Source organism: Elgaria multicarinata, chromosome 4 (assembly GCF_023053635.1).
Source record: "Elgaria multicarinata webbii isolate HBS135686 ecotype San Diego chromosome 4, rElgMul1.1.pri, whole genome shotgun sequence".
NCBI classification, from domain to species: Eukaryota; Metazoa; Chordata; class Lepidosauria; order Squamata; family Anguidae; genus Elgaria; species Elgaria multicarinata.
In genome coordinates this window covers 28,804,288-28,829,605 of record NC_086174.1, presented here as the reverse complement: position 1 = coordinate 28,829,605, position 25,318 = coordinate 28,804,288, and the positions used below count along the sequence as shown (strand labels likewise).

Genomic DNA, 25,318 nt, shown 5'->3' with positions numbered 1-25,318 from the left:
CCTGCTTTCAACTGCTCTATCTTCCTCAAAGTATCACTAATATTCCTGAAATGTTCAGGGTAAGTAAAATGATAACTTCTTTCTGTTATTTGAAAATTTCAGAAGGTTGGTCAAACTGTTTTGGTTTTATAAAGGTTAGTGAGACACCTGCTCCCCTGATCACGTCTTAATATGGTGGTATGTTGAATTGACTGAGAAGCCTTAACATAGGTGTCAAAACTATGATGCCTCTGTGTGTGTTTGTCGGAGGAGGGGACCATATGCTTCATTCACACTTGTATCAAATACACTGCTGACCAGCTCTTTTCACAAGTTTGGTGAGAATTAGTCCTCTAAAGAAGTAATTAATATCTGCTTCAATAGCCACAGACGTTTTTAGGTTCCGAGCTGTGATTGTGTCCTCAGAGTGTTTCTATATTTCTGTTGCTTGGGGAATTTCCTTGGATACAAATTAATCCCTGCCACTAATACTGTGGGGTATTCTTTGATAAATGGGAGAGTTTCATACATGTTAGACTTCTAGCCTGTACTACAGTATTTATTCAATTTTGTGGCAATGTGGCAAACAGCAATGAGTTATTCTGGAGATTTCAGCATTTCTGCCCGATGTTGCGAAAAGGAGATGTTCAGTGCTGTGGCTTAAAGCTTTTCCAGAACTGTTCTGTAGAATAGGAAATGCTGAAAAGTCGGAGGTGTATCATGGTGAGAATCTTGCATGCCAACCTTTGCGGCTTGATAGCCCATTTCCTTCTTTGATCCTCTTCTGATTAATCTACATGAGAAACATATTTCTCATTTTATGTGGCAAGATCTGCTGAACTTGAATTTGACATTCTTGTTTTTGGCACAGTAAGTCCAAGACAGTGAAACACATTCTGCTTTTATATAGTTATTGTGCCTAAAGCAACATTGACATACTCTTGAGACGTCTGTCATTTTGCAGTAAATCACCTTTTTTGCTAGCTTCTTCTGCACTTCATTTTAAAAAAAAATAAAGTTAGCATTTTGCAGGTGTAAGTATACATTCCTGATTTATAATGAAAATTCTCCCTCCACCCCCAGTCTATCCTCCCATAGAATGATTGCAGTTTGGGAATGAAAACTGAGATGCAATAGGCCAACATTTTGTCCCATATGTTGCTTTACCTATCCTGCGCTATTTGGTTGTACTCTTGATTGTGGTAGAATAGTTGAACATAGACCAGGGAACCCTAACTGCAAATCTATACTCAGCCATGAAGTTTAATGTGTGACTTGGGGCAGTAAATCACCTTTTTTGCTAGCTTCTTCTGCACTTCATTTTTAAAAAAAATAAAGTTAGCATTTTGCAGGTGTAAGTATACATTCCTGATTTATAATGAAAATTCTCCCTCCACCCCCAGTCTATCCTCCCATAGAATGATTGCAGTTTGGGAATGAAAACTGAGATGCAATAGGCCAACATTTTGTCCCATATGTTGCTTTACCTATCCTGCGCTATTTGGTTGTACTCTTGATTGTGGTAGAATAGTTGAACATAGACCAGGGAACCCTAACTGCAAATCTATACTCAGCCATGAAGTTTAATGTGTGACTTGGGGCACATTCATTTTTCCTTAGCAACAGTGACCATATGGAATGGAGGACAGGGCTCCTGTATCTTTAACAGTTGTACAGAAAATGGAATTTCAGCAGGTGTCAAGGGGGAAGGGCTCCTGCAACTTTAACGGTTATGATGAAGAGGGAATTTCAGCAGGTGCTGCATGCATACAAATAACACCTGCTGAAATTCTCTTTTTCTATACAACTGTTAAAGAGACAGGAGCCCTGTCCTCCTTTCCATATGATCACCCTATCCTCAACTTAACCTACCTCACGGCCTAGCTGTAAAGACCAAATGGTGGGTGGGGAATCCTTATTATATATTTCTCTGAGATCCCTGGAAGAAAGGTGGGATAAAGCAATATAGTTTTCCAGGACTATGACTCAAGCAACATATTTTAAGTTTTAATTCTGTTAGAAGTATAAATGATCCGTTTTCAGACTCGTAATGTCTTGAACTGTCTTGTACTACATGTGTAGCAAACTATTTTGCAGTATGATCTAAAACTGCCTTAACTGTGCTTGGCTATTCCTCAAATTGAAGGAGAAATAGACAAGCATCTAGTTTTCAGATTTTAGCAATATATGTTGGGTTGGATCCAAAGGTGACAACCCAATATATATTTTCTTCTATCCTGGAAGAGATGTTTTTGACTTGGCAGAGAAGTTGCATGAAAAAAATGACCCCATATTTATCCTGTTTGTGCAAGTCTTTGGATAAGGTCATTCTCAAGACCTTCTTTGGCCCACTGGAGTTTATGTACTACAGCCTGTATTTATTTATTTCACCATTCTTTATACTGAGATACAACCCTTCATATACTGTGGCACTGCATTGCACAAAGTCTTGAGCAAGAGTTAATGGAATCATACCAATTCATCTCCTTTCTCTCAGTTCTTGGATCCAAGTCAATGTGTGTCATTTGGTAAAAGAAAATACGGGAGCTGAAACTTTTGTGATATGCTTGGGAATAAATAGTTACAGAATAAATATAGTTACTGAAATGCAAAATAGTTTGGAAATGTAACAAACAAAACAAAAACAAAATCCTATGCATTCCACGTCTAAGAAATTATTATTATTATTATTATTATTATTATTATGATGTCTTAGACATTCACTCTTACTAGACGTACAATATTTTATTGACTTGATAAATTGGTAACTCGGTGAACATATACACATACTCTTACAAGACCTTGTAGACCATTAATCCAGCAGAAATGAGTTTCCTCCGATCATTCAAATGTGCAGTGAAAAGCTAAACTCAAACCATCTACAATCAACACAGTTGTGACAAGTTAAAAGCTATTTTTATTGTTTTTACCATTGTTAATCTTTTTGGTTGATTGATTTCAGTGAATGACACAGCCCTGGAGCTCTGGTAATGACAATGGTGTATTAACAATCAAAACATTTACCAGTGGTAAAAGCAATACAAACAACTTTAACTTATCACAAACATGTTGATTGTTGAAAGTTTGGGTTTAGCTTTTCTACTGCACATTTGAATGGTCAGAGAAAAAACTCCTTTGGTTGGATTTTGTATGCCTACAGGTGCTGTTGCATCTGCGTCCTGCTTGTGGGCTCCTGGTTGGCAGCTGCTTGGCCACTGTGTGAACAGAATGCTGGACTAGATGGACCCTTGGTCTGATCCAGCACGGCACTCCTTATGTTCTTATTTTACATAGTTTTAAATTTTTATAGCTCACCGTATCCTAAGTCCTCAGGATGGATACATTTATAGCTCACTTAATTCCAAGGTTTCAGGATGGAAAACTTAAATTAAAAAGGGGGAAAGTAAAATAACTAAATCATCCACATCTCATCTTATTCCTCCATTTCCAAGGCTGACGAAAAGCAATCTGAATTTTAAAAATCTGAAATGAACTGTTGCATTGAATAGTGGAAACGTTATGTATTTTTGTGAACCGCCCAGGGAGCTTCGGCTGTTGGGTGGTATAAAAATGAAATAAAGAAATAAAGAAATAAATATTAACATTGAGAGGATTCCCTATTTCACTGAAATCTTAAGTGAAAAACAAAATCTCTTTTTCCTGGTGTGTGTTTTTTTAAGTCGCTTTCACAAGCAGTGTTAATCTTCCCAGGCAGTTTTTCCCCCATTGCTTTGAAAATGTACTCTGTCACACAATGACTTTATAGCATAGTAAACACAAATATCCCTTTAGAGGCAGTTAATTGCAGTTCTGCTTCACCTGATCTGTTGTTTGCAAAGAATTTCAAAGCACTCTGTTCCAAGCGCTCTGTTGAAGAATACACATGGTTTGTTGAACAAATTGCTTATAGTATGAACCTTGAGACTTTTAGCTGTCCTGTAGCCAACTGAGATTTAAGTTTTATTACTGTCATCTTATATAAGAACACGGTAGTGTAAGGCTTATTACTCGAGACCTACCAGACTGATTTTGCTCATTTCTGTTTTAAACTGAACCTTGAGTAATGTAGATGTGCAGAAAATTTTGAAAGTTCGAAGAAGTTCAAAGCTTGAGATTTAATGGCCAAGCATTATGTTTCTGGGCCCTGGCCAGGAGCCTGAAGCAGTCAGAGAACTACAGTTCCCACATAGATCCGCGCCTCACAGGCACGTAGGGAGAAAAACACAAAGGCAGGGACAGAGGAAGGGCCTTGGAGGGCTTTGGGCTTTGTGAATCCACCCTGCTGTTGGAGAGGCCGTGTTGGTGGCAGAGATGGTGGTGGAGGCGGCGGTGGAAACGAAAGCTCTGAGGGAGCACTGGAGGAGGAAAAGAAAGGCCAGGTTTGAAAATGTGGTAGAAGAGGAAGGAAGTGGGTTTGAGGCCTGAGAGGAAGAAGCGAATGTCATTCAGCAGTGACGGGTGTGAAGAAGTGAGGGCCAAACATCCTCGGTTGCGTTGCAGGAAAGTAACCTCTATATAGCTTCTGGAGCACTGATGTAGGAGTCAAGGAACAGTTTGTTTTGCTTTCAGGCTACTTGCACCCATAGTGACATGAGCTTTACATTGGTATAGTAAAATGGCCAACCTAGCATAATATTCTCCTTGCTTAATGACATACTGTGAATGTTTAAAATTCCTCAGGAAAAGGATATGTTCTTCAGAGCACTAGTTAAATTATGGCATTTAGTAATTACAATGTGCTTTGGTGATTAAGCTCTTGAACGCTAAATAATTTCAATGGGAGTAGAACTTCTAAATTACACATACTCCACTCCGTGTTCCCAATCTGCTATCCTTTTGTGAGAAATAAGGTTAATCTTCATAAGAAAGCACATTTCTTAAAACTTGGCATTACAATCTCCACTCCTCTACTGTTTTCCATCTCTAGCAGCTTCATAGCATTTCTTCTTTTAGAATTTTGAGATCTTCCTTAACTAAAAAGTGTTTGACACACAGACCAGTACAGAAATTTGTCAGGTTCTGAATACTTTTGATCTGGACGTCGCCATGCTGGAGTTCAACTATTTGTTTCAAGCCCATTTGTTTAAGTCAAGGGTTGGGCTTATATTATTATTATTATTATTATTATTATTATTATTATTATTATCATTATTATCATTATTATTATCATCATCATCAATAAAGGATTGGGCTTATAGTATAAATAATAATAATAATAATAATAATAATAATAATAATAATAATAATAATAATTTTGTTTCTATACTGCCCGATAGCTGAAGTTCCCTGAGTGGTTTACAACAATTCGGGTGGTTTACAACACTGTTCCCCCAGGGGGCTCATTGTCCCCTGACCTACCTGTAAGCCCCACTAGTGACATCAGAAGTGGAGCTCCACCCCCTAGCTTTAGCAGGATATTTTCTGAAGCACTGGCTGGAGCTCTTCCAGGCTGTATTTCAGCTGGGGAAGGGAAGGGAAGGGGAGAGATGAGCAAAGCACTCTCAGCAAGCACTTGCAGGTTCTCTTGGGATACAAAATTATCCCAACTATAGTATATTTTCTTGAAAAGGCAGATTCAGAATGCCTTGGATACACTCAGACCCAGTTTTGAGGGGGGTGGGTTTGATATTGTGGTGACAGCTGTGTGTATGGAGGGTGTTCCTCTGCAATGAAGACTGGGAGATCCTGTCTGTCTAGAAAGCACTGTCCATATAGATGGAAGAAATGATCTCATTATACATCACAGAATCCGTCTGGTCCTTTTTCTTATGACATGCAGCTCACCGTTGCCCTTTTTTTTTTGTGGTCAAGAAGCAACAGTGTCGCTAGAGAGAAGCCCAGGAAAAAAATAGAAACTTTCGGGGGGGGGGGAGTTCACTTCTGTTTTTCTTCAAAGACATTTATATTCCCCACCCCCCCATACAAACATTTTGGATTATAAAATATTTTTGTTTTAGAATGGTTAAAAACAAGGTGTTCATATATTGCTACTATATCCCTCCCTTGGAGAAAAACTAGGTTTTCCCATGGAGTTTCAATTTTTCTATGAAAAAAATGGTTTCTTTTCCCCGTGACTTCAAAATGTCTAGAAATTTTACATCTCTAAATGTAACTCATTGCCCTATTAAAGCTTGCCCTGAGGTCTTCTCTCTTTTGCCTTCCACTATTTGCTTGCATTCACACACACACACACACACACACACACACACACACACACTTACTTACAAAGAATTTTTTAAAAGGGTTGAACCACAATTCCCACCCTGATCGTGTTCTAATATCTTAGTGAACCTTCTGTACGCCTTTCTGTGTTTAATTAAAAAAAGAAGAAGCCATTTGCGCTGTTGGCTATGTGCCCAGTTGAACCTGTATCCTAAAAATTGGTATTTGTGAGGACAATTACTTTGGTATATAAGGTTAGTAAACTCAGTGTTCCTCAATGCAATGCATCCTTTTTAAAAAAAACCTAAGGACAAAGTTGTGTTTGGAGTTTCTGTCTAAAGTAGTTGGTGCCTCTCATGTAAACCAGGATATTGTCTTACAAGTGTTCTTTCCTAATCCCTCTGACAGGGGCTTGCACGTCATTCATTGGATGTTATTGGAGCTCTAAAGTTTTAGCTTTATCATTCCTCTGACGTTTTTAGCAAGGACAAAGCTGTCTCCCACCTTCCCTGTCGAAGAAGTACTTTTTATTGTAAGAATTGTCTCTTTCTCGAATGCTTGGTTGAGGTGCGTGTTCTACCTCAGTTAGGCTGTGTGGTGCCAACCATGCTCACTGAAGAAACGGTTAGGAGTGATGCTTCAGGGTCTAGAAATGCCACAGTCTGGTTTGCACATGTGTAGATCACACATCTTATTTATTTACTTGAAAGACTTCTATCCCACCTTTCTATCAAATGAATAGATGGCAATCCCCAGAGCCGGCCTAAGACATTTCCCTGCCTGAGGCAAAGAACAAAATGGCTCCCCCTCCTATTCCTATACAAAATCCGACAGGACTGGTAGCTGAATCTTTCTTTAACATTGGTAATAGGATGGCATCACTGACCACATATGAGGGCAGTAGGCTAGCTGAGGGGGCACAGGGAGGAGAGAGCTGTGAGCAATGCAGCCTTCTAACACTTTGCTGCCACCTCCCAGCATCTGTCGCCTGAAGTGACCACCTCACTCTGCCTAATGGTAGGGTCAACCCTGACAATTTCTCTTTCATGCACAAGCATATTCCAGCAGCCCTAATCCCCTGATTAGTGGATGGGGCCTAAGTGAGCTTCCTTTTCGTTCTACACTTCCAACGACTCACATGTTTGCTATTTCATATAGAGCTGCTCAAAGGGCAGAAATCAGAGGTCCATGCAAATCTGCTTTCTACCTTAGTCCAAGCAATGATTTGGGGAAATAGAACAGGATTGTCACATCTTTCAGCTCAGACAACTCAGTTGTGTTAGTTTCATATCAACACAGCGATTTAAATGTCCCTTCATGCCTTCTCCTTCAGAATCTGAGTGGAAATACGTCATTCTGTAAATGCAGGTTGATATCAGCCAGGTAGCAACCTCCAGATGGCTGTTTTATATACCTTTATATTTATCTCTCCCTGTGCTGCTTGTCTTGACAGTTGAACTCGCAATTTTGGTAAAGCAACTCATTTTGTGCCATCCACCACATTTATACAGATGTGTAGCATTGGGTGATTTTTCTAGTGACATCTTGTCTCTATCAAATATAGTTCAAGTCTTTTTAAGTCATTATGTTATTATTCAAGCTATAATAAGCAGTTGACTTGTTGGATTATTTCTGAAATATTGCAGTTTGCTTTTAAATAGTCACACACTACACAGTGCCTTCTAAAACAATGTTCTGTGAGAGAACCGCCCAGGGAGCTTTGGCTATTGGGCGGTATAAAAATGCAATAAATAAATAAATAAATAAATAAAGTGGGCCTGGAAAATTAAGCTACCATATTGGCTGACTCTCCTACTTTATGCCCCATGGGAGTTCCTATGTAGCATTCATTTCCCCATCTGTTTGCCAAATATGTGGGTAGGGAGCTATAACAGGCCAAGATTCCATTATATATCCTGCATTGTGGTTGATGGACGCCAAGGAATCCCATAAGCATCACCATTGTCTCATCCTTGAGTCGTAAAGTGACTGAGCAAAGTGGAAAATAGAAGCTGGGAGACACAATTAACTGAAGTATCTCACAATTCAGGGATGCTGTGTTACCACTGATTGTGTGAAACTGGGGGCTCATCTACACCAAGCAGATATTCCACTATGAAAGTGGTATGAAAGTGGTATATAAAAGGTAGGAGCCACACTACTGCTTTATAGTGGTATTGAAGTGCACTGACAACTGTTGGAGGCCCTGACACTTACCATATATCACTTTCATACCACTTTCATAGTGTTACATCCTGCTTGGTGTAGATGTGTCATGGGCCCCAATAGTTGTCAGTGCACTTCAGTACCACTATAAAGCAGTAGTGTAGATCCTGCAGTGCACTTCCACACAACTATAAAGCAGTAGTGTGACTCCTGCCATTATATACCACTTCCATCCTGCTTTCATAGGCCGTAGTAGACCTAAGGTTTATCCCAGGATTGTCCTGGGGTCAAACCTGTTCATCTAAGTGCCACACAAGGCATCCAGTGCTCAGGCAGGGACGAACCCGGGATGATCCTGAGATAAACCTTAGGTCTAGCTATGGCCATAGTGGAATATCCTGCTTGGTGTAGATGAGCCCTGAATAAAACTTCACAAGAGCATAAGACCAAGGATCCATCTAGTTCAGCGTTCTGTCCCCGCAGTGGCCAACCAGCTGTCAACCAGGAACCCACAAGCAGGACGTGGCGCAACAGCAGCTTCCCACCCATGTTCCTCGTCAAATGGTGTATATAGACATACTGCCTCCAATTTTAATCCGAAGAATTACCATGTCCCAGGCATTGAAAGCTCTGGGAATATTAAATTAGAAACTACTCCCTCCCTGCACCAAAATCATTTCCTAGGTGCAGTTATGCCTTATAGGCAACAAGCTTAGCTACTCTGTGGAGATGCTTTCAGGCAGAGCCAATGACAGAAGGAAACGCTGTAGTGTCCTGCTGGTCACACAGCTATTCTTGGCTTCATGAAACACTTGACATTGAGACTGCGGTCTTGCTGGCATAAGGATCGAAGCAAACTCTTTTGAAGAGGCCTTGTGCGTCTTTAACATTTAATGAATCGTTGTGGAAAGATGATGGCAGGCACATCTGCGCAAGGAGTGTAGTGTGGGGTTCCTTCAATGTGATAAGCAAACTAAATAGGTGCGAAGCATAAGGACAGCCATTGTGCCTCATTCAAAGCCACCCTCTGAGCAGCTTGTGATTGTTGGTCTTGGGGATGGCTGTGGCATAGGTGGCTGCAGCGATAGAGGGAATAACTGGAAATAGGGCAGAGGCATCTTGTGTGCCATGTGCGTTTTGGAGGGTTCACATTTCTGGAGTAGGAAGGAAGGAATGGAAGAAAACAGCATTGCACAATCAGCAAATGCTCACGCAAGTCTGGATGCAATCCAACCCATTATTCCTGAAACTCTGCTTGCAGTTTTCCCCCAGCATTCATTACAAGATTGATGCCTCCTTCTATTCAAGACAAATGTGTTTGTTGACACATTGCATGTGCTCTGTGATTGTACAAACTTGTTTCCATGTATATGTGTGTGTGTGTGAGAGAGAGAGTAGGTCTTTTAAAAACAAACAAACCTTAGAGTAGCATTTCCCCCCCTCACATATCTATTTCTCCTCTTCTCTCCCACCTTCCTATGTGTACATCAGTCTGTATCTTTTTTTTTTCCCAACAGGAAGATTTATTGCAGGATATTTAAACAAAATAGCTCTGTTAGCTATTTCCTTTAGATAAGTCTAAATCATCCTGTTTACAGAGATAAGAGGCACCCTCCTCCCCACCAAAACCCACCACCACCTCACATGTAACTCAAGTTAAATGTAACTTACATTCTGCCTGAAGCATTACAACCAAATTTTTAAATATACTATTATTTTCATAAAGGTCCTTCTTATTCTTGCAAGCAAGTTACGGCAAGGAAATGGAGAAATGGATTTAATGTTAAACTTATTTTCTTAGTATGTGCTGATTCAGATGCTTTTGCCTTTGCCTTCAAGTTTTCACACGCAGGCTCGAATTTAGATTAAAAAGTGTAAATAACGTTTGATTTATTGTTATTTTTAATGTCAGGGTATCAAAGCTGTCATCAACTGACTATGTACTGAATCTTTTATGATAAATGCGCAGCTGGTTGTGTGAAATCACACTTCTGTGTGCGCCTTTTTTGAATGCCAGCGTAAGTTCTGTAAGTTTGAAATGGAACTTTGAGAGAGCTCTTCACTATTGTGTCTTTGGAAGGAATGTTTAAATTTGCCCTTGAAAACTGTATGTAGACTAGTGTTGGGGTTTTGTGAATACTTTTTCATATGGCTTTTACCTGATCTGATGAAGTGCTCTTCAGGGTTTTTTTATGTCTCGATGTTTGGTATATCTGCCAAAGCTTCATCCTGGCAAAAATAATTAAATAATAATAATAATTAAAGCTCCTTTGGGCACCTATGGTAATGCTAATAGGTTGTTTTGACACTTAAGAGAGATTGGCAGGAAATTCTAACATATCAGTGGAATCTCATATAAGTGAGCCAAGCATTTAATTAACAGATTTGGGAATTAGACTGAATATTCTCCAATAGGAAATAGGTAGTGTGTATAGGGAGGAATTGATCTTATTCTTTTATTCATAGTGGCTCTCTTGGCTCATGTTTTGAATGTGGTGGAACTATAATAAAGCTTCCTTCTTATGATAAAAGAATAGGAAAGAATGGACAGATATGTAAATGCTGAAACCCTAAGCTGTACACAAACAGATCATCAGTATTCACATGAATGCTTTGGTAACTTTGTGAACCGCCCAGAGAGCTTCGGCTATTGGGCGGTATAGAAATGTAATGAATAAATAAATAAATAAATAAATAAACAAACTTGATGTGTTAGTAAACTTTCAAAATTCATATACAGATTTAGTAAGAGGGCCCTGCTCCCATTTTATTCAGTGTTTTCTTTGTTTATACTTGTTCATGCTGTACTATGTTCCATTGGGAGAAGACTTGTTATTCCCAAGCACAGATATAATGTTTGCCATGGTCCTGTTTTACTAAATTTTCTAAGATTTCAACCCATTTTGCTATTGCTCTCTTATTTGCTAGTGCTGCCTCCCTAACTGAACATAGAGTGGTATTTTCTGTAGATTTTTGTCCTGAGCTACTTTATCACCTTTTCTGATACAAGAAGTATGTGTTATTTATGGGCAATTGAAAGTGTTACATATACATATTTATAATTTTATGGCAGCTACTGATAGTTTGATAAAGTCAAGATTCTGAAAAGGTATAATGGATGCCCGAGTGGAGACAGACAATACTTCTTGAGAGCTGAAAGTACGTTGAGAGAGACATTGCTTCCCATGGTGTGGACATATTTTGGGGTAAAAACTCCACATAAAAATTCACAAACATTTATATGCATTTCTCCTAATGTGTGCATTTCAGTATGCATTTGTAATGCATACATTGGGAGAAATGAGTCCATAAATGCATACATCAAAAATGTGAACAAAAATCTGTGCGTGTTCGTATGCAACTTTCCCTGATGTCTGCATTTTTGTATGTTGCATCACAAAATTCAGAGAAGTGTGGAAATGGAAGGATAATTGCAATCCTGTCTGCATAGTAGTTCAGGAAGGGCAAATTAGGTTGATTCCTATTAAAATGGGAACTCATCCTTATCGTTCATACCATGAGCACTTTCAAACTGCCTTCAAATCCCAGAATAATTCCCAGAATATTCTGAGAAGACAGTTTCCAATCCAGTTTAAATAGGATTGGAATATGATGATGTAATGAAGTTTAAGCTCTAGCCATATCTACAGACAACCACGAGACTTCGTTAAACAGAGAGTATGAGTAAAAACTTCTCCACAAAGTATCTGTTCTGAAAAACCTTTTCACAAGGGTCAACTCTTGAGTTTAAAGTTTAATTAACATCCCGATGTAGAACAGATTAAGGAGCTACTTTACATGGCTGCCCCTTGTGGTGAACCACTGAACTTTTGGTGGCAGTACTTCACTAAGTACTTCAGGCCATGGGCTGACTGTGGCCACCCAGGCTGCCCATTGACTTCTTCTGGACATGGGAACACAGGAAGCTGCCTTATACTGAGTCAGACCATTGGTCCATCTAGTCCCGTATTGTTGACTTGGCCTCTGTTCTCCAGATTTTCAGGCAGGATTCCTTCCCTACCCTACCAGGGGATGCTGGAGATTGAACCTGGAACCTTCTGCATGCGAAACATGTGCTCTACCACTGTGCAAAAGTCCCACCCACCATAACAGGAAGGAGTATAGGAGGGCTTCCTGTTCTAGCTGAGTCTTGCATGAGCAATGTAGTCTTCCTGAGCTCTGGCATGTTTTTGTATCCTTGTTTTCTCTTTGGTCCTGACCTCTGGCTAGCTCCTCAGTCTGCCCTTTGATCCTGACTGCTGGCTTGTCCCATAACGTCTGCTTCCTGGCTCACCTCAGACAGCTCTCTGTGACCCAGGCCTGAACACCAGCCCATGATTTTCAATCCAGAAATGCATCTGCTTCGGGCTTTAATCACAAATCGATTAAATTTACTATATTTATTGTATTTGTATGCCTCCCTTCAGCTTAAAACATAAAAACAGGCACAGTAAACAATAACCCAATACAAATAAAATCAAATGAAGTAGCAGAGCAGAGAATTTCTAACAATGCAGTGTGTTTAAAATATGAATTCTTCAAATGTCCGAAATGTTTTAACCTGGCACGTAAAAGATAGTAAAGTAGGTGCCATTGCCAAGAAACTGAATTGCCCTGAATGTGTTTCCAGTATTTATTTATTTATTTATTTAATAAATTAATAAATTAATAAATAAATGTTTCCAGTATCCCTTTCTCTGGTCTTTTGGTGGACCTGTCTCAAACCTAGTTCCGGTCGGTCTTGTACGTAGTTCTCATAAATCCCAAAGCGTTCACTGTAGGGGCGTTACGTTGGCCTGCAGGCTCTAAGTTTCACTTTATGGAAGGTCCTTTGAGAAATTTCCTCAGAGCTGAGCAGCCTCTGTTTTACAGCTTGGAGTTTTAAAACGGTTTTTTAGACAGTATCTAATAGTGTGGTGGTGGTGGTGATGGCTTGCACGTTGCCCAAATATGCATTTGATTATTTTATTTTTCTTGAGAAGTATTTCCTTAATTTCCTGCTAGTCAGATGCATGACCCAAACTAGCAGTAATGAGGAGCTAACACCTCTGCCTGTGGTTAAGTTTTCTTGGTGCTATTAACTTTCTGTGAAAAGTTATTTTCTGCTTCCATAGCTGACAATTGATACATACTGTGGAATATGGCCAGTGAACTTCTCTTACTGTATGGGCAGCTCAGTGGTTTTTATCTATTGCTAATAGTATACAGGTGAAGCAGCTGCTAATTTGTTGCTATATTTGTGAAAGAACATTACTTTTGATACTGAAATCCTGAAGAGCCACTGCCATTTAGCATGGAGACAATACTGGACTAGATGTATAAGCAGCTTCCTGTGCTCATAGTTATGCCTCCAGCCATAGTTTGAAAGCAGCTCCCCATAACTGTAAGTGGTTTTGCTACTAAAGGTAAATATGTCCTATCTATTAGCTAAAAGAGTTCCTCTCAACATCAGTGTGTACAGTATCCACCCCATTCCAATTTAGTACTTCATTACAGCTAGGATTCAGTTCGTAACACTATTTTCAATGAACATTTACCTCACAATTTAATAACCCAAATCAACCCCAGCACGCAATCCAGAAACTTTCCACAGGTAAACAGCTGTGAAAGTAGAAAGACAGCCGGGTTGGGGGCCTTTCCAGTGTATTTTACTATGTCTCACATATACGACTATCTGCCGGGCAGAACTCATGCGTGTTGCTCTGTGCACTGAGCTCCGGGCTTAGAAGGAGGAGTCCATTTGTTCCCTTGAGGCCACAGTAGCTGACTACAGTAACATACAGTTGAGTTTCATGTTACGTTAATCCTGTAGTGTGTAGCTGAGACTTGTCTTTTGTTTTACCCTAGTGTAAGCATGCAAGGCCCCGATTTGGACTGAGACCACCATGCTCCAGGAGGGGAGGATTAGTCCCCCCACACACCACACTGTTTGGGGTGGGAGGTTAATACTGAGGCTTTCTCTCCTCCTTTTGTTATTCCTCATTGTGGAGAGTGGATTTCAAGAAATAGATGGAGGATGCAGAGAGATGGGTAGAGGAGATGTTCAGAGATGTGATAATGGTGTCTCACTCTGACAGCTCCTCAGCTCACATGGAGAATGAGCATCTCTGGGAAGTAGACAGATCTCAGACATCAGTCTTAGGAAGAGAGAAATGGTCCCTTAGAACAGACCTATTACTCGGGGGATAAAGAAAGGGGGGAAAGGATGGGCTCTACTTGAAATAGAATGGAACCAGATTACTGCCACTTAACATTTCTCCTGTGGCCCCTTTGGTGTCTTTGAGTGGCTATCTTGTGCTTCTTTATGCACATGTCCTGTTTCTACCTTATCCTCATTTATGGGATCGAAACATCTCTTAGGGATGATTCTTCATTTTGAGTCCAACAGGCTAATCCCAAACACATTTTTATTTTAGAAACTGTTTACTGTCACAATAGATGGAGAAAGTGTGTTATTTTAGCTAGATGTAAGGCAAAAGGAAGAGGGGCTGACCAAGGGCAAGATGGATGGATGATATTCTGGAGGTGACAGAATTGACCTTGGGGGAGCTAGGGGTGGCAACGGCCGACAGAAAGCTCTGGCGTGGGCTGGTCCATGAAGTCACGAAGAGTCGGAAGCGACTGAACGAATAAACAACAACAAACTTAAGCTTTGTTACAATTGGGTGTTGGGAATGAAGGAGTTCTGTTAATGGCTTCATGGGAAAATGTTGGTTTTGAGTAGGGCTGGATGAATCCACCAGTTTTGATTTCTCTGTTTCCCCTTTTTCAGTTTTACATTTGGTTCATCCTGAACTTTGAGCTTTCTTCTTCTTCTTTGAGTTCACATTAAAATTCATAAGCATTTTTGTGGACATTTTTTTTTCTAATACATGCATTTGCAAGCAATTTTCCTAATACCGTGCTCTCTTTTCTTAATATACAAATTGTTGTACACATTTGGTTGGAGAGCTCCATTGCGAAATTCGGAGAGGTGCAAATTTCAAAGGAGAACTTATTTTTGGTTTGCATAGTGGCTCAAAAATGTGAAATGAGGGAATTTCGCATACAAAATTCAAACCAAACGAATTTCTTCCCCCTCCCTGAATTTTTAGGAGTAATTTTACAGGAGGCATCATGCAGGTATTCTTGAAAGTAGCTCTAAATGTTGTCCTCACTTGAACTCTGTTCCCATCGTGGCCAATTGTTGTCTCCCTAGAATTCAATGACTCCCAGTAAGCTCTGTAGGAAGGACATAAATGGGCCACACTGGAGTGCGATCACAACCGAAGGCTTCTAAAATGTGTAGTTACATGTGAAAACTTAGAACAGTCCTGCAGTATTATTGCATTACAGTATCAAAGTATGCTATCATTCATAAATAATTATAAATGTAAAAATGTTTATAAAAAATTAAATGTAAGCGTGTCATGTCAGCTCAGATTTGCTCCCATTGTCTTTTCCTCTGTAGGGTTCCTTTCCCTTTGTTTGAAAACCCTTGCATTTTTAAGTCTGTGTGCTTGGAGAAATGTAAATTACTCTTAACATATTAAAGAGATGTTGGGGGCAGGGAGCTCTCCACACAGTAAGATTGCTTTGTTTTGACATTTATCTTGCTGTGATGGTTCTGCCAGTTGGCTTTAGGCACGGCTACCAAAAGGAGTGAACACATGTTGCATTCATTAACTTTCCTCTGGCTCTGCTCAATTTTGCAAGTCAGACAAAAGCATGATCATATTCAATGGACTGTAGTGCAGTTGTAATATGAGTTCTCACACACTTAATGAAATGATAATATTGAGAAAGCTGTATTTCCCCCCTCCCCAAGTGAAGATACTGTGCCTTTCTAATGATCAAGAATATAACTTCAAAACGCTGCAATAGGAAATCTATCATCTTCTCACTCAGTCTTATTTGTATCTTGTCCTTTTTCCATGATGCCCAAGACACTGTACATGGGACAGTCCCATATTATCCTCACAACAACCGTGGGAGGTAGGTTAGGGTGAAAGTGTGACTTGTCAAAGTTTACCCATTATGGCTAAGTGGGGACTAGAACTTAGGTTTCTTACATCCAATGCTCATCCACACTAGATATAAAATCACGACCTTAATTTGCTTTCATGCCACCAGTGTGTCATAGTTTTGTGTATTGTTTTCTATATGAGAGTAAGTCCAATTAGGTTACATATATTCATCTTTTTCTTTGTGGTTTACTCCTTCATTGACAACATTTTTTTAGGTGCATTTCAGAGAATGCACGGCTGCCTTCATTTTGTTTTTAATCTACCCCCTCCCTGTGAGATATATATATATATATATATATAATATATATATAGAATACCATACATCATATAAATCAAATTATGGCTCTCTGACCTATTTTCCCTTAAACAACCATCTCCTTATCAATGTCACAGAAATGGCAATTTGCTGCTACTTTCCCTCCTCGCTTTGTATAAAGTTTGCGCTGAGGAGACTATGACTGCAATGTAGTCTGATCCAGAGAAGAGAGAGCTCAGCATTCCAGGCTCTAAGTTCAATCTCAGTTTCTTTTGTTTTAAACAAAAGATGGTCTGGATTATGTTTAAACTTTAGTGCCCCAGTTGATTTGGCGTGCCAGTTTAATAAAAATCCCATAGATGCCTTAAGTGTCATCTTCTCTTCTCTTCTTTTTTCTTTCTTTCTTTCTTTTTAATACAGAAAGCAAACTTCTAGCACTTGGTAAGTGCTTTAATTCCTAGTTTGTACTGTATGACGGATTACTGTGCAGTGTCTGTGCTAGTAAGTGCCATTAGTGTATTTATGACGTCTAGGATTTTAGCCACTCCCTACAGCAATCTCAAATTTCCTCCCCCCCATGTATCCCACCCCCTTCTGCCTCCTTCCCTCTCTCTCTCTCTCACACACACACATATACACACATTCACGCACAGGCAGAAGCTCCTCTTCTCTGTAGAGTTCCAGGGCTCAGAAGGAGGGAAGCGTATTGTTAAGGGAGACTATTTGTGCTGTGCATAAGTGCTTTTGTGGTGGGCCATCTGGACTGGCAGGATTTCCTCAGAATTCAAAGTATGTTGTCTGATTTGGAGTACTGGGGATTGCTGTAAAACTCTGGGAAGGCAGCAAGAAATGTAGACAGAACTGGTCTGCAGCTCTCGTAACGGAGGTGGCAAGAATGGAAGACGCCTTGCCTTGTCTTGCTTCGGTGTGCAATTCCTCAGCACTTATGAACTTCTGCACCGGTAAAGTATAGCTCCCTCTCTTTTTAGTTGGTAACGCCAGTACAACCTCTCTAATTCTTTACTAACCTCTCCGCCCCTGTTGTTTAAAGCTAGTCTTTGAATTCTACTACAGCACCCTCCACAAATGCATACCAAGTTAGGAGCAAAATAATTTCCTCATTGTAGCCTTCCAGTTTGCTCTTTTCACAGATTTGTGGGACCTTAAAGGAAATCTATTTTTACCTATTGTTGCCTATCACGCACATTGTGAAGCTGAGCCCAAACACAATCTCATTCAGTATGGCTACTCTTGCAGCGTAACAAATCCCCTCCCATTGAGGAAAATTAGACTCTTGCAAGTTTAGAATGAAAAACCTAAACATTTCAGTGAGCTTTAACATGATGCTTAATTTCGGTATTTCTGTGAAGGAAGCTTCAGTTAGTCTAACTTTTCGTAAAAGGTTGACCCTCTAGGGGAAAGTTTTGGATTTTACAGGGGTAGTACCGTAAAACATCTATGCACAATAAGTCGTTATGTATGCTACAGTCTCGCGCATTTACAGCATGGTTTGTATTCCTGCACAGCATGTGATATTTTCCAGACCAGTTTATTTCTGGCTTTCTTTTCATTGTTAATCGACAATTACTGAAGTATCACAGCACGGCTATGTTTGCATACATCATTATCAGTGGCTTGATCTGTGTATGTATATATGTGTGTGTGTATATATATATATGAGAAAGCTAGCTAAAGAAATCTTGCTCCATCATAGAGTTTTCATGGTAGTTGTTTTTTGTTTTGTTTTTAAAAGCCGTATTTGGCTAAGATTACAGAGCTAATATAAAATGTGGGAGAGTTCCAACTACAATCCTATTTTACAAACGCACCCAAAGATAAGAGGTGAGCATTTATTCATCTTCCTGATTTGCCGAGGTCAGTTTTGGAATGAATGCATACATGTGTATACAGGGGGTGAGTGGGGGGAGAACTTTAGAGCACTAAGATGAAGGGAAAATGACTTCTGCAGAAAGATACAAAATGTTAAAATAGAAACTGCTTCATAGACTGAAGAGAGCTGTCTTTCCACACTTACTTTTATTGCTAGGAAAAAAAGATGCTTTATTATGAATTCCCTAAGTTGTGTTCAATACTTTCATCTAGTGCAAAACCCCGATGTTGGAACCCAGGGGTGGAGGGATAATTGGAAAACTGGGGATGGGAATCTAGTGCTTTAGGACAAGTGTTGATTTCGGAATAAAGTCCTGTCCTGCAGAATAAAATTTATTCTTTTGGAGTATGTGAATACCTGGCAGCAAGGGAGGCTGGGAGAGAGACACCTATTTATTTCTGCTGAGTGCCATCTTTGGGTGCAATCCAAAACCCATTGATACTAATGGCTCTGGGTTGCCTTTTCAGGCATTGATTACAAATTTTAAAGATCTGATCTTTTTTTTCTTTTTCTTTTTTTAAAAAGGAACCACGCAAGGCAAATACAGTTGAGTAGGTTTGGGGGGAGGCTTGATTTAATTCTGATGTGGAGCTCAGTTAGCACATGCCACGTGGTGCTGCCTGGTCCTTGTTGTAAGTAGCTGCACTTACGAGTAGACATGGAAATTATTTCCAGTTCAGATTCCATTGTAACTGAAGTGTATTTTACTTTTTATTTATATTTATATCCCTCCTTACTATAGCATTCCCGTTCACCTCAGTAAAGGTTTGATAACTGGTTCAATTTCATTTCATAACACGAGTTTTAATTTAGCCCAGCGATAGATATGATGAAGGATGCTTTAGATGAAAATAAAAGGACACTTAATAGTAAATTTGTAATGGTTTTTTTTAAAAAAATAATCGTTTAAAGTGAGTTGTACCCTTAAACAGAGCACATGGTTTGTCCTTTTAAGCGGACAAAGTACAAAAACCCTATACAAGCACAAATACTCACAGGGAATGTGTAAAATTGCTCCCAAGCTTTAATTGTACATGTTAGTGATTCAGTGAGTATATATCACTGTCCATTTTTAATCAGAACACTTAAAAAGCAACAACACTTAACTTTAACCCAGTCAGCTGCACTTATTTTAAGACTCTCTTCAGGATCGGGTTGAACAAACATTCATATAAGCTTCAAGTTTTGCTGTGGCTCAGGAAAAATTACATTTTGTTTTGTTTAGGTTCAGTAAGTATGTTTTGTGCTACAGCCACTGTTAGCAGGAAAGAAATATGGCCCATTTCCTATCACACATTTTTTCACTTAACCCACTAGCATCAGGACACCGAAAGGTCATTTGTGGATCAATATTGGGTGAAATAAATTCATCTGGCTGAATTGCATCAGTAATTCAAGATCAAAGAGCATTGCAATACACCCTTTAATTTTCATTACAATCTGGAAAACTTCAGATGAACCCGGTGACAGTAGGAAACTAATTTAATACAATCTACCTTTATAGCCTTACTCTGGACAAATGCTTCTACTGAACCATCTTCCAATGATGACAATGACTATGTGCAGTTTTTATGAACTGTCCAGAGTGCTTTGGTTATGGGGCAGTATAGAATATAAAAGATGAAATGAAATGAATGAAATGCAAGGTACTGTCAAAACCATCCACATCTTCCTCTAAGCAATGTGAATCTGCCTTTATATGTCCCTATTTGAGAACAGTGATATTTGCACCAGGTACCATATGAATCCAAGAGATCTTTACCCCAGGGCCACTTGGTTTTTTGCCGCTTAAGGTGGTTGGAGATGTCTATAACCCTGTTCAGATGATACACAAAGCCACAGTAGTTAAGCACTTTGAGCTAAACAGTATGGCTTGGCGCGTCATGTGAACCATGATTTAGCATGTCGTGCAAACCATTCCTAACCATTGTGGCTACATAGCGATGGTTTAAACACACTCACTAACCATTTGCTGCAAAAGGGTTAGCGGCCTAGCCACAGCTTAGTGTGTTGTCTGAACAGGCCCATTGATAGCTTTGGCTGTGGGGCGGTATATAAATGTAATAAAATAAAATAAATAAATAAATAAATAATAGAGCCTATGGTAACTTGAGATCACAGGGGGCAATGATGCATAATAATCCTGAAACTTCCTAACAGTTTTTCCTGATTGTTTGAGCAAGTGACTTATTCCCCCCTCCCCCAATAACAATGTTGCCTTCATTAGGATCTGCTCTTTCTTTCTTTCTTTCTTTCTTTACTGATTTACGTGCTACCCTTCAGTAAAAATATTTTCAGGGGAACTTACAAGCAGTGCCACAAAAATCAGAGAATAATACATTCCAAAATAATGGAATCAATAAATGGCAAATAATATCAGTGTAGAGCAGCGCAGATTAAACTGAGAGCGAAAAGGCCTGAGGAAATAAACAAGTCTTCGTTTGGTGGTGAAAAGTCATCATACAGGAGGCAAACAAGCTGCCATGGGGATAGCTTTCCACAATTGGGGCATCAACATGCTCCCCACCTCACATGGCAGGGACAGGTCCTCTGAAGACGGCATTTTTGCCTTTAAATTTAAAGATGTCCTAAAAAGAATTTAAAATAATTTTGCTGTGTGTGTGTGTGTGTGTTCCCCCCCCCCCCACACGTACATATATAATTTTATTATTTAAAATATTTATAGGCCACCTTTCAGGCTGCTCCCAACATGCATTATCTCGACGGGATAATAAAAGCAGCAAAAGTTCCTGAAAATATCAAACATCAGCATAAATAAGATAGAACCTACACTGTCAATGTAGATATAACCCAGTCTGATAAAACATTATCAAGGGAAGGTAAAGAAGTAAGTTTTCAGGGCCAAACAACCCAACCTTCCTTTAGTACTTTGTCTTGAGAGGTATCTTCGAACAATTTGCAAATATTTCAGGTTTGTTCATTATAGACTAGGAGATGCACTACCATAACAGATGTTTTTGTACATTGCGGTTTGCATTGTGTGGTGTACGGCAGAGATAAGTTATTATAATACCTTTTCTCCAAGCTTGCGTGGGTCAAGACCCAGATTTTACACTGAACTTTCTCTCAGAATGTTGCTCGCTTCTGATTTGCATCTCCCTTTTCAGGTAACTGATACCGCAGATCATGTCTTGCCTTTTCCAGCTGTGCCCAGAATAACCTAGATTATGTCAGCACTGTGCGAAATGGTGAGGAAAGCCCTGTCTATAAGAGACAGGTGATTGTTTGGCTGAGAAGTATGAACCAAAGAACACAATAAGTAGCACGTTGAGCTTCTTCTTTTGGTGTGTGGCTTTTTCTTTCTTAGTGTGGTTTCCAAGGTCACTATATAAGGTATTTGACTACAAATGGAGCAGAAGGAAGTAATTTCATGAAAGAACATCATACTCACATTAAGCTAAATATAAAGAAATTACTTTCATAGGAATAACAGTTCCCCTCTCACACTACTTGTTATATAACAGGTAACCTCTGGGTAAACTTTACAGATGCCCACAGTTTTTTTGCAACATCAACTAGGCAACATTAGCTAACATTTTAAAGGACTAGTCATAATTGCATTGGTGACGTCCATCATCCATTATGTGCTGTTTATGCTACCCCTGTCTAATGACCATAATAATGTATCCCAATAACTAAAAGGAACGTGGCCAATAACTTTCCTGCTCCCGACTTTTTACGTATTGAGAACTAAAGCAGCATTCATTTTAGGAAAGAGTCATTCTGTAGTCAATTGGTTCTTAGTGAGCCTCACCATGGCCAGTAGGTGCCTAGCCTGGATTCCCAATATATAATTAGGGACACAACATTGTATGAAAACTTCCCGTGTTCCCAGTTTGGCACCGTAGCGCTAAGCCAGAAACAAGATCATGGCTGTGCATGATTTTTTGCATTAACATTACTTTGCCTACATTATTTCGCCAACATTGCTTCTTGCATCATCAAGAAACTGAATAGGAACACCCGATTCCTTCATAAAATGCCTTATGCCAGCCTTCCCCCAACCTGGTGATCTCCAGATTTGTAGGACTGCAGTTCCCTTAATCCCCAGGCAGGAATGGCCATGCTGCCTGAGAATGAGGGAGTTGTAGGCCAACATATCTGGAGGGCATCAGTTTGGGGAAGGTTGCTTTATGCAAATATTTGCTTACCGATGATTCACACATGCAAAAGAATTGGTTGGTGCAGTATTTCCACCACACTGCAGGTGCAGATCAGCTGCAATATCCAAAGAAGACACAGGCCTAGACCTACTTGTTAGCATGCGACGGAGGAGGGAAGATCTCACAATGTGTTTATCACGAGATCCCTCCTCTGTTTACATGCAACGCACGACGACCTCAGAAGGAGAAGCGTTGCGCCCACCATTTTTTTATTAAAGGGCCAGCAGCACACCAACGCTCATGCGCAAAAGATAAGTATTTTTTAAAATTTAAATTATTTTCCCCACTCCCCCCCACCCTACCCCCGATGGCCGCAGCACCCATACGTGGCTCCCAGCTCCTTGCAAGGAATTGCAAGGAGCCGGGTCAACACGCAGTGCCCGGCCAAAACCAGGGCTAAAGGGGAGGGCGAGATCCTGGGGCAAGGGAGGAATCATCCCTCCCTGATCCTGGGATCACCCCCAGGATTTCACCCCATCTAGCTATGGCCACAGATTGGTTAAAATTTGCAGATGGTAATCTATATGTTTTGATGCACATTTATACATTATTAGTGTAATTTAAATAGAAATACAGTACTTCTCACAGTAGTGGGGAAGACTTTGGCCAGGTGACCTGTCTGCCTTGCTCAGTCTGCTGTCCAGATGCTGTTTATGGGCGACTTCATGTCCCAGCGCTTCCTTCTGATGGTTCTCTATTTTTAAACTGGACTTGGACTGAACTTCAGATAGAGGATGCCTTCAAAACAGAGGACAGACCTCTGGCAGGCCTTCAAATAGAGGGCTGCCCTCTCTAAAAGACAACATTTGGAGATGCTAATTGTTTTGCAGAGCTGCTGCTGCAACTAATCACCAGAGAACTGAAGGCAAAATGGGTGGGAGGAAGCAGCACAGATTCAAAGGTTTCTTAGGCATGGATCTGAAGAAAGCAAAAAGCTCATGGAAATGTTGAGGATAGCTACAGCCACCCAAACACTTCAGGATAAACAGAGATCAGTTACAGGAGGACAATTGTGAAACCTACCTCTTGTTTATCAGTTGCAAAATACTTTCCAACTTCACAAAATATCCCATAGAATCAAGACAAGAGTGTGGGATGGCTGAGCTGCAGGTTTTTGATATCCCATGATTTTACCCATGTATTCAAGAACCTTTGAGCGTTAGTCAACAAGGAATTACATGCAGGTGAGTGTGTGGAATTCCATGTGGACGGGTGAGCAAACTGGCAGATAACACACTCTATTCGGAGCAGAGCACTCAACATCGAAACCAACCAGGCTGTTAGACAGAGGAAGCCCCCTTCACCACACCCAGCATAGAAATTTATTTCTCAGTCTCTGCTCTGCTAGTGACTTGGGTGGGGTGGGGATTTTTTACAAGGTTGATATAAAACGCATGGTCACTGCAACAAGTGACCATAGTGGATAGATGTAAGATTAGGCACATTTTCCATAATAATAATAATAATGATAATAATGATGATGATGATGACAGGACAGGACATGGCATGTGTTTTGAACTTGAATATGTGTGCCAGGATACAAATAGTGAAAATAAGTTCTGACATCCGTTGCAGTAGCAAGGCCTGGGAAAGGAGGATTGTAATGAGTGTGCTTGTATTAGGCTTGATGTCAACGTGGCCGGTGAAATTATTCTCCACCTGGTATCAGTTAGTGTCCACCTGGTATTAGTTAGTCCTCATAAACAAAGCCTTGTATGACATCCTCTATTTCAAAACAAAGGTAATGTGTAAAGCATCATTTATAAATAGCGCAGTTGTGCAAATGATCCCGTACATAGAACTTCTCTAAACATACCAAGTCTATGATGTGGGACTAAATTAGAACTCTGCATGGAATAATGGGAGCAGACATCCTGGACTTTTCTGAAGCTCAGGCCACCGAGTTGCAGCTGTGTTTTTGTTCAGTGTCGGCCTTCCTTAGTTGGCTGCGCAGAAACGGATTCAAAGGGTTTGAATACGGTTTTCCCAAGCAAAATGATTGTACAGGTGGTGGTTCTTATGGGAGGTTTGTTTGTTTGTTTAAAAAGCATAGAGGTATTAAAATGCATCCTGCACCATGTGGAGTAGAGAACTGAAAGACTTGGAGAAGTTTAAAAAATACTGTCAAAGCATAGCTTTGGGGAGCGGGATGTTCAAGAGTGGCTTGTCTTTTCACATGCCTTCATTACGGAAGCGTTGGTGTAGTGGGATGCGGAAGCGTCACTATTTTAAAGCCTTTCTTAAGGCCACCGTGCTTTAGACTTCTAGAGACTTGACTCTTGCCTGAATACTAGTTCCCCTATGCAATCCTTTTCCAGTTCATTAAATAGAACGTCATTACATCCACAAGGTGGAAGGTAAACTTACAGGTTGGGAATGGAGAGGTATCTCAAAGGCAACTTTACCACAACCGTTGGGGGAACCTGTACACACAATGTCAGGGAGGGCACATATACCACTACAGGGACGTGGCATGCTTCAGTACTGGGGTATGTAAAGGAATGCTTACTTCCACACAGTTGTGCCCACCCAATGAGATCTTCAGGAGATCCATTTCCCTCTTCTCTCAGAAGTGCAGTTGGTAAACAGGGACTTCTCACTTGTAGCATGTGACGTGTGGAACTCTTTCTCCTGAGAAGTTCATTGACTCCTCTCCTTATTCATTTTATATTGG

At 40.1% G+C, this 25,318-nt stretch overlaps 1 protein-coding gene and 1 long non-coding RNA gene across 3 annotated transcripts in view; both read left to right on the top strand.

The window, feature by feature from the left end:
• LOC134397394 (uncharacterized) overlaps window positions 1-25,318 on the top strand; it is a 1,014,583-nt gene that overhangs the window by 876,478 nt on the left and 112,787 nt on the right. The gene's annotated exons all lie outside the window — the stretch shown is intronic.
• The window catches only part of EML4 (EMAP like 4), a 203,073-nt gene that overhangs the window by 64,968 nt on the left and 112,787 nt on the right, over window positions 1-25,318 (top strand). Inside the window, exon 1 of one of the 2 annotated variants that reach the window (XM_063123996.1) lies at window positions 17,212-17,531. The exons of the other annotated variant lie outside the window; for it this stretch is intronic. Within the exon in view, the coding sequence (XP_062980066.1) occupies window positions 17,465-17,531 (67 nt within the window). The 5' untranslated portion in view covers window positions 17,212-17,464. Of the gene's footprint in view, window positions 1-17,211; window positions 17,532-25,318 lie in introns of those variants that run through there. 2 annotated transcript variants of the gene reach the window in all.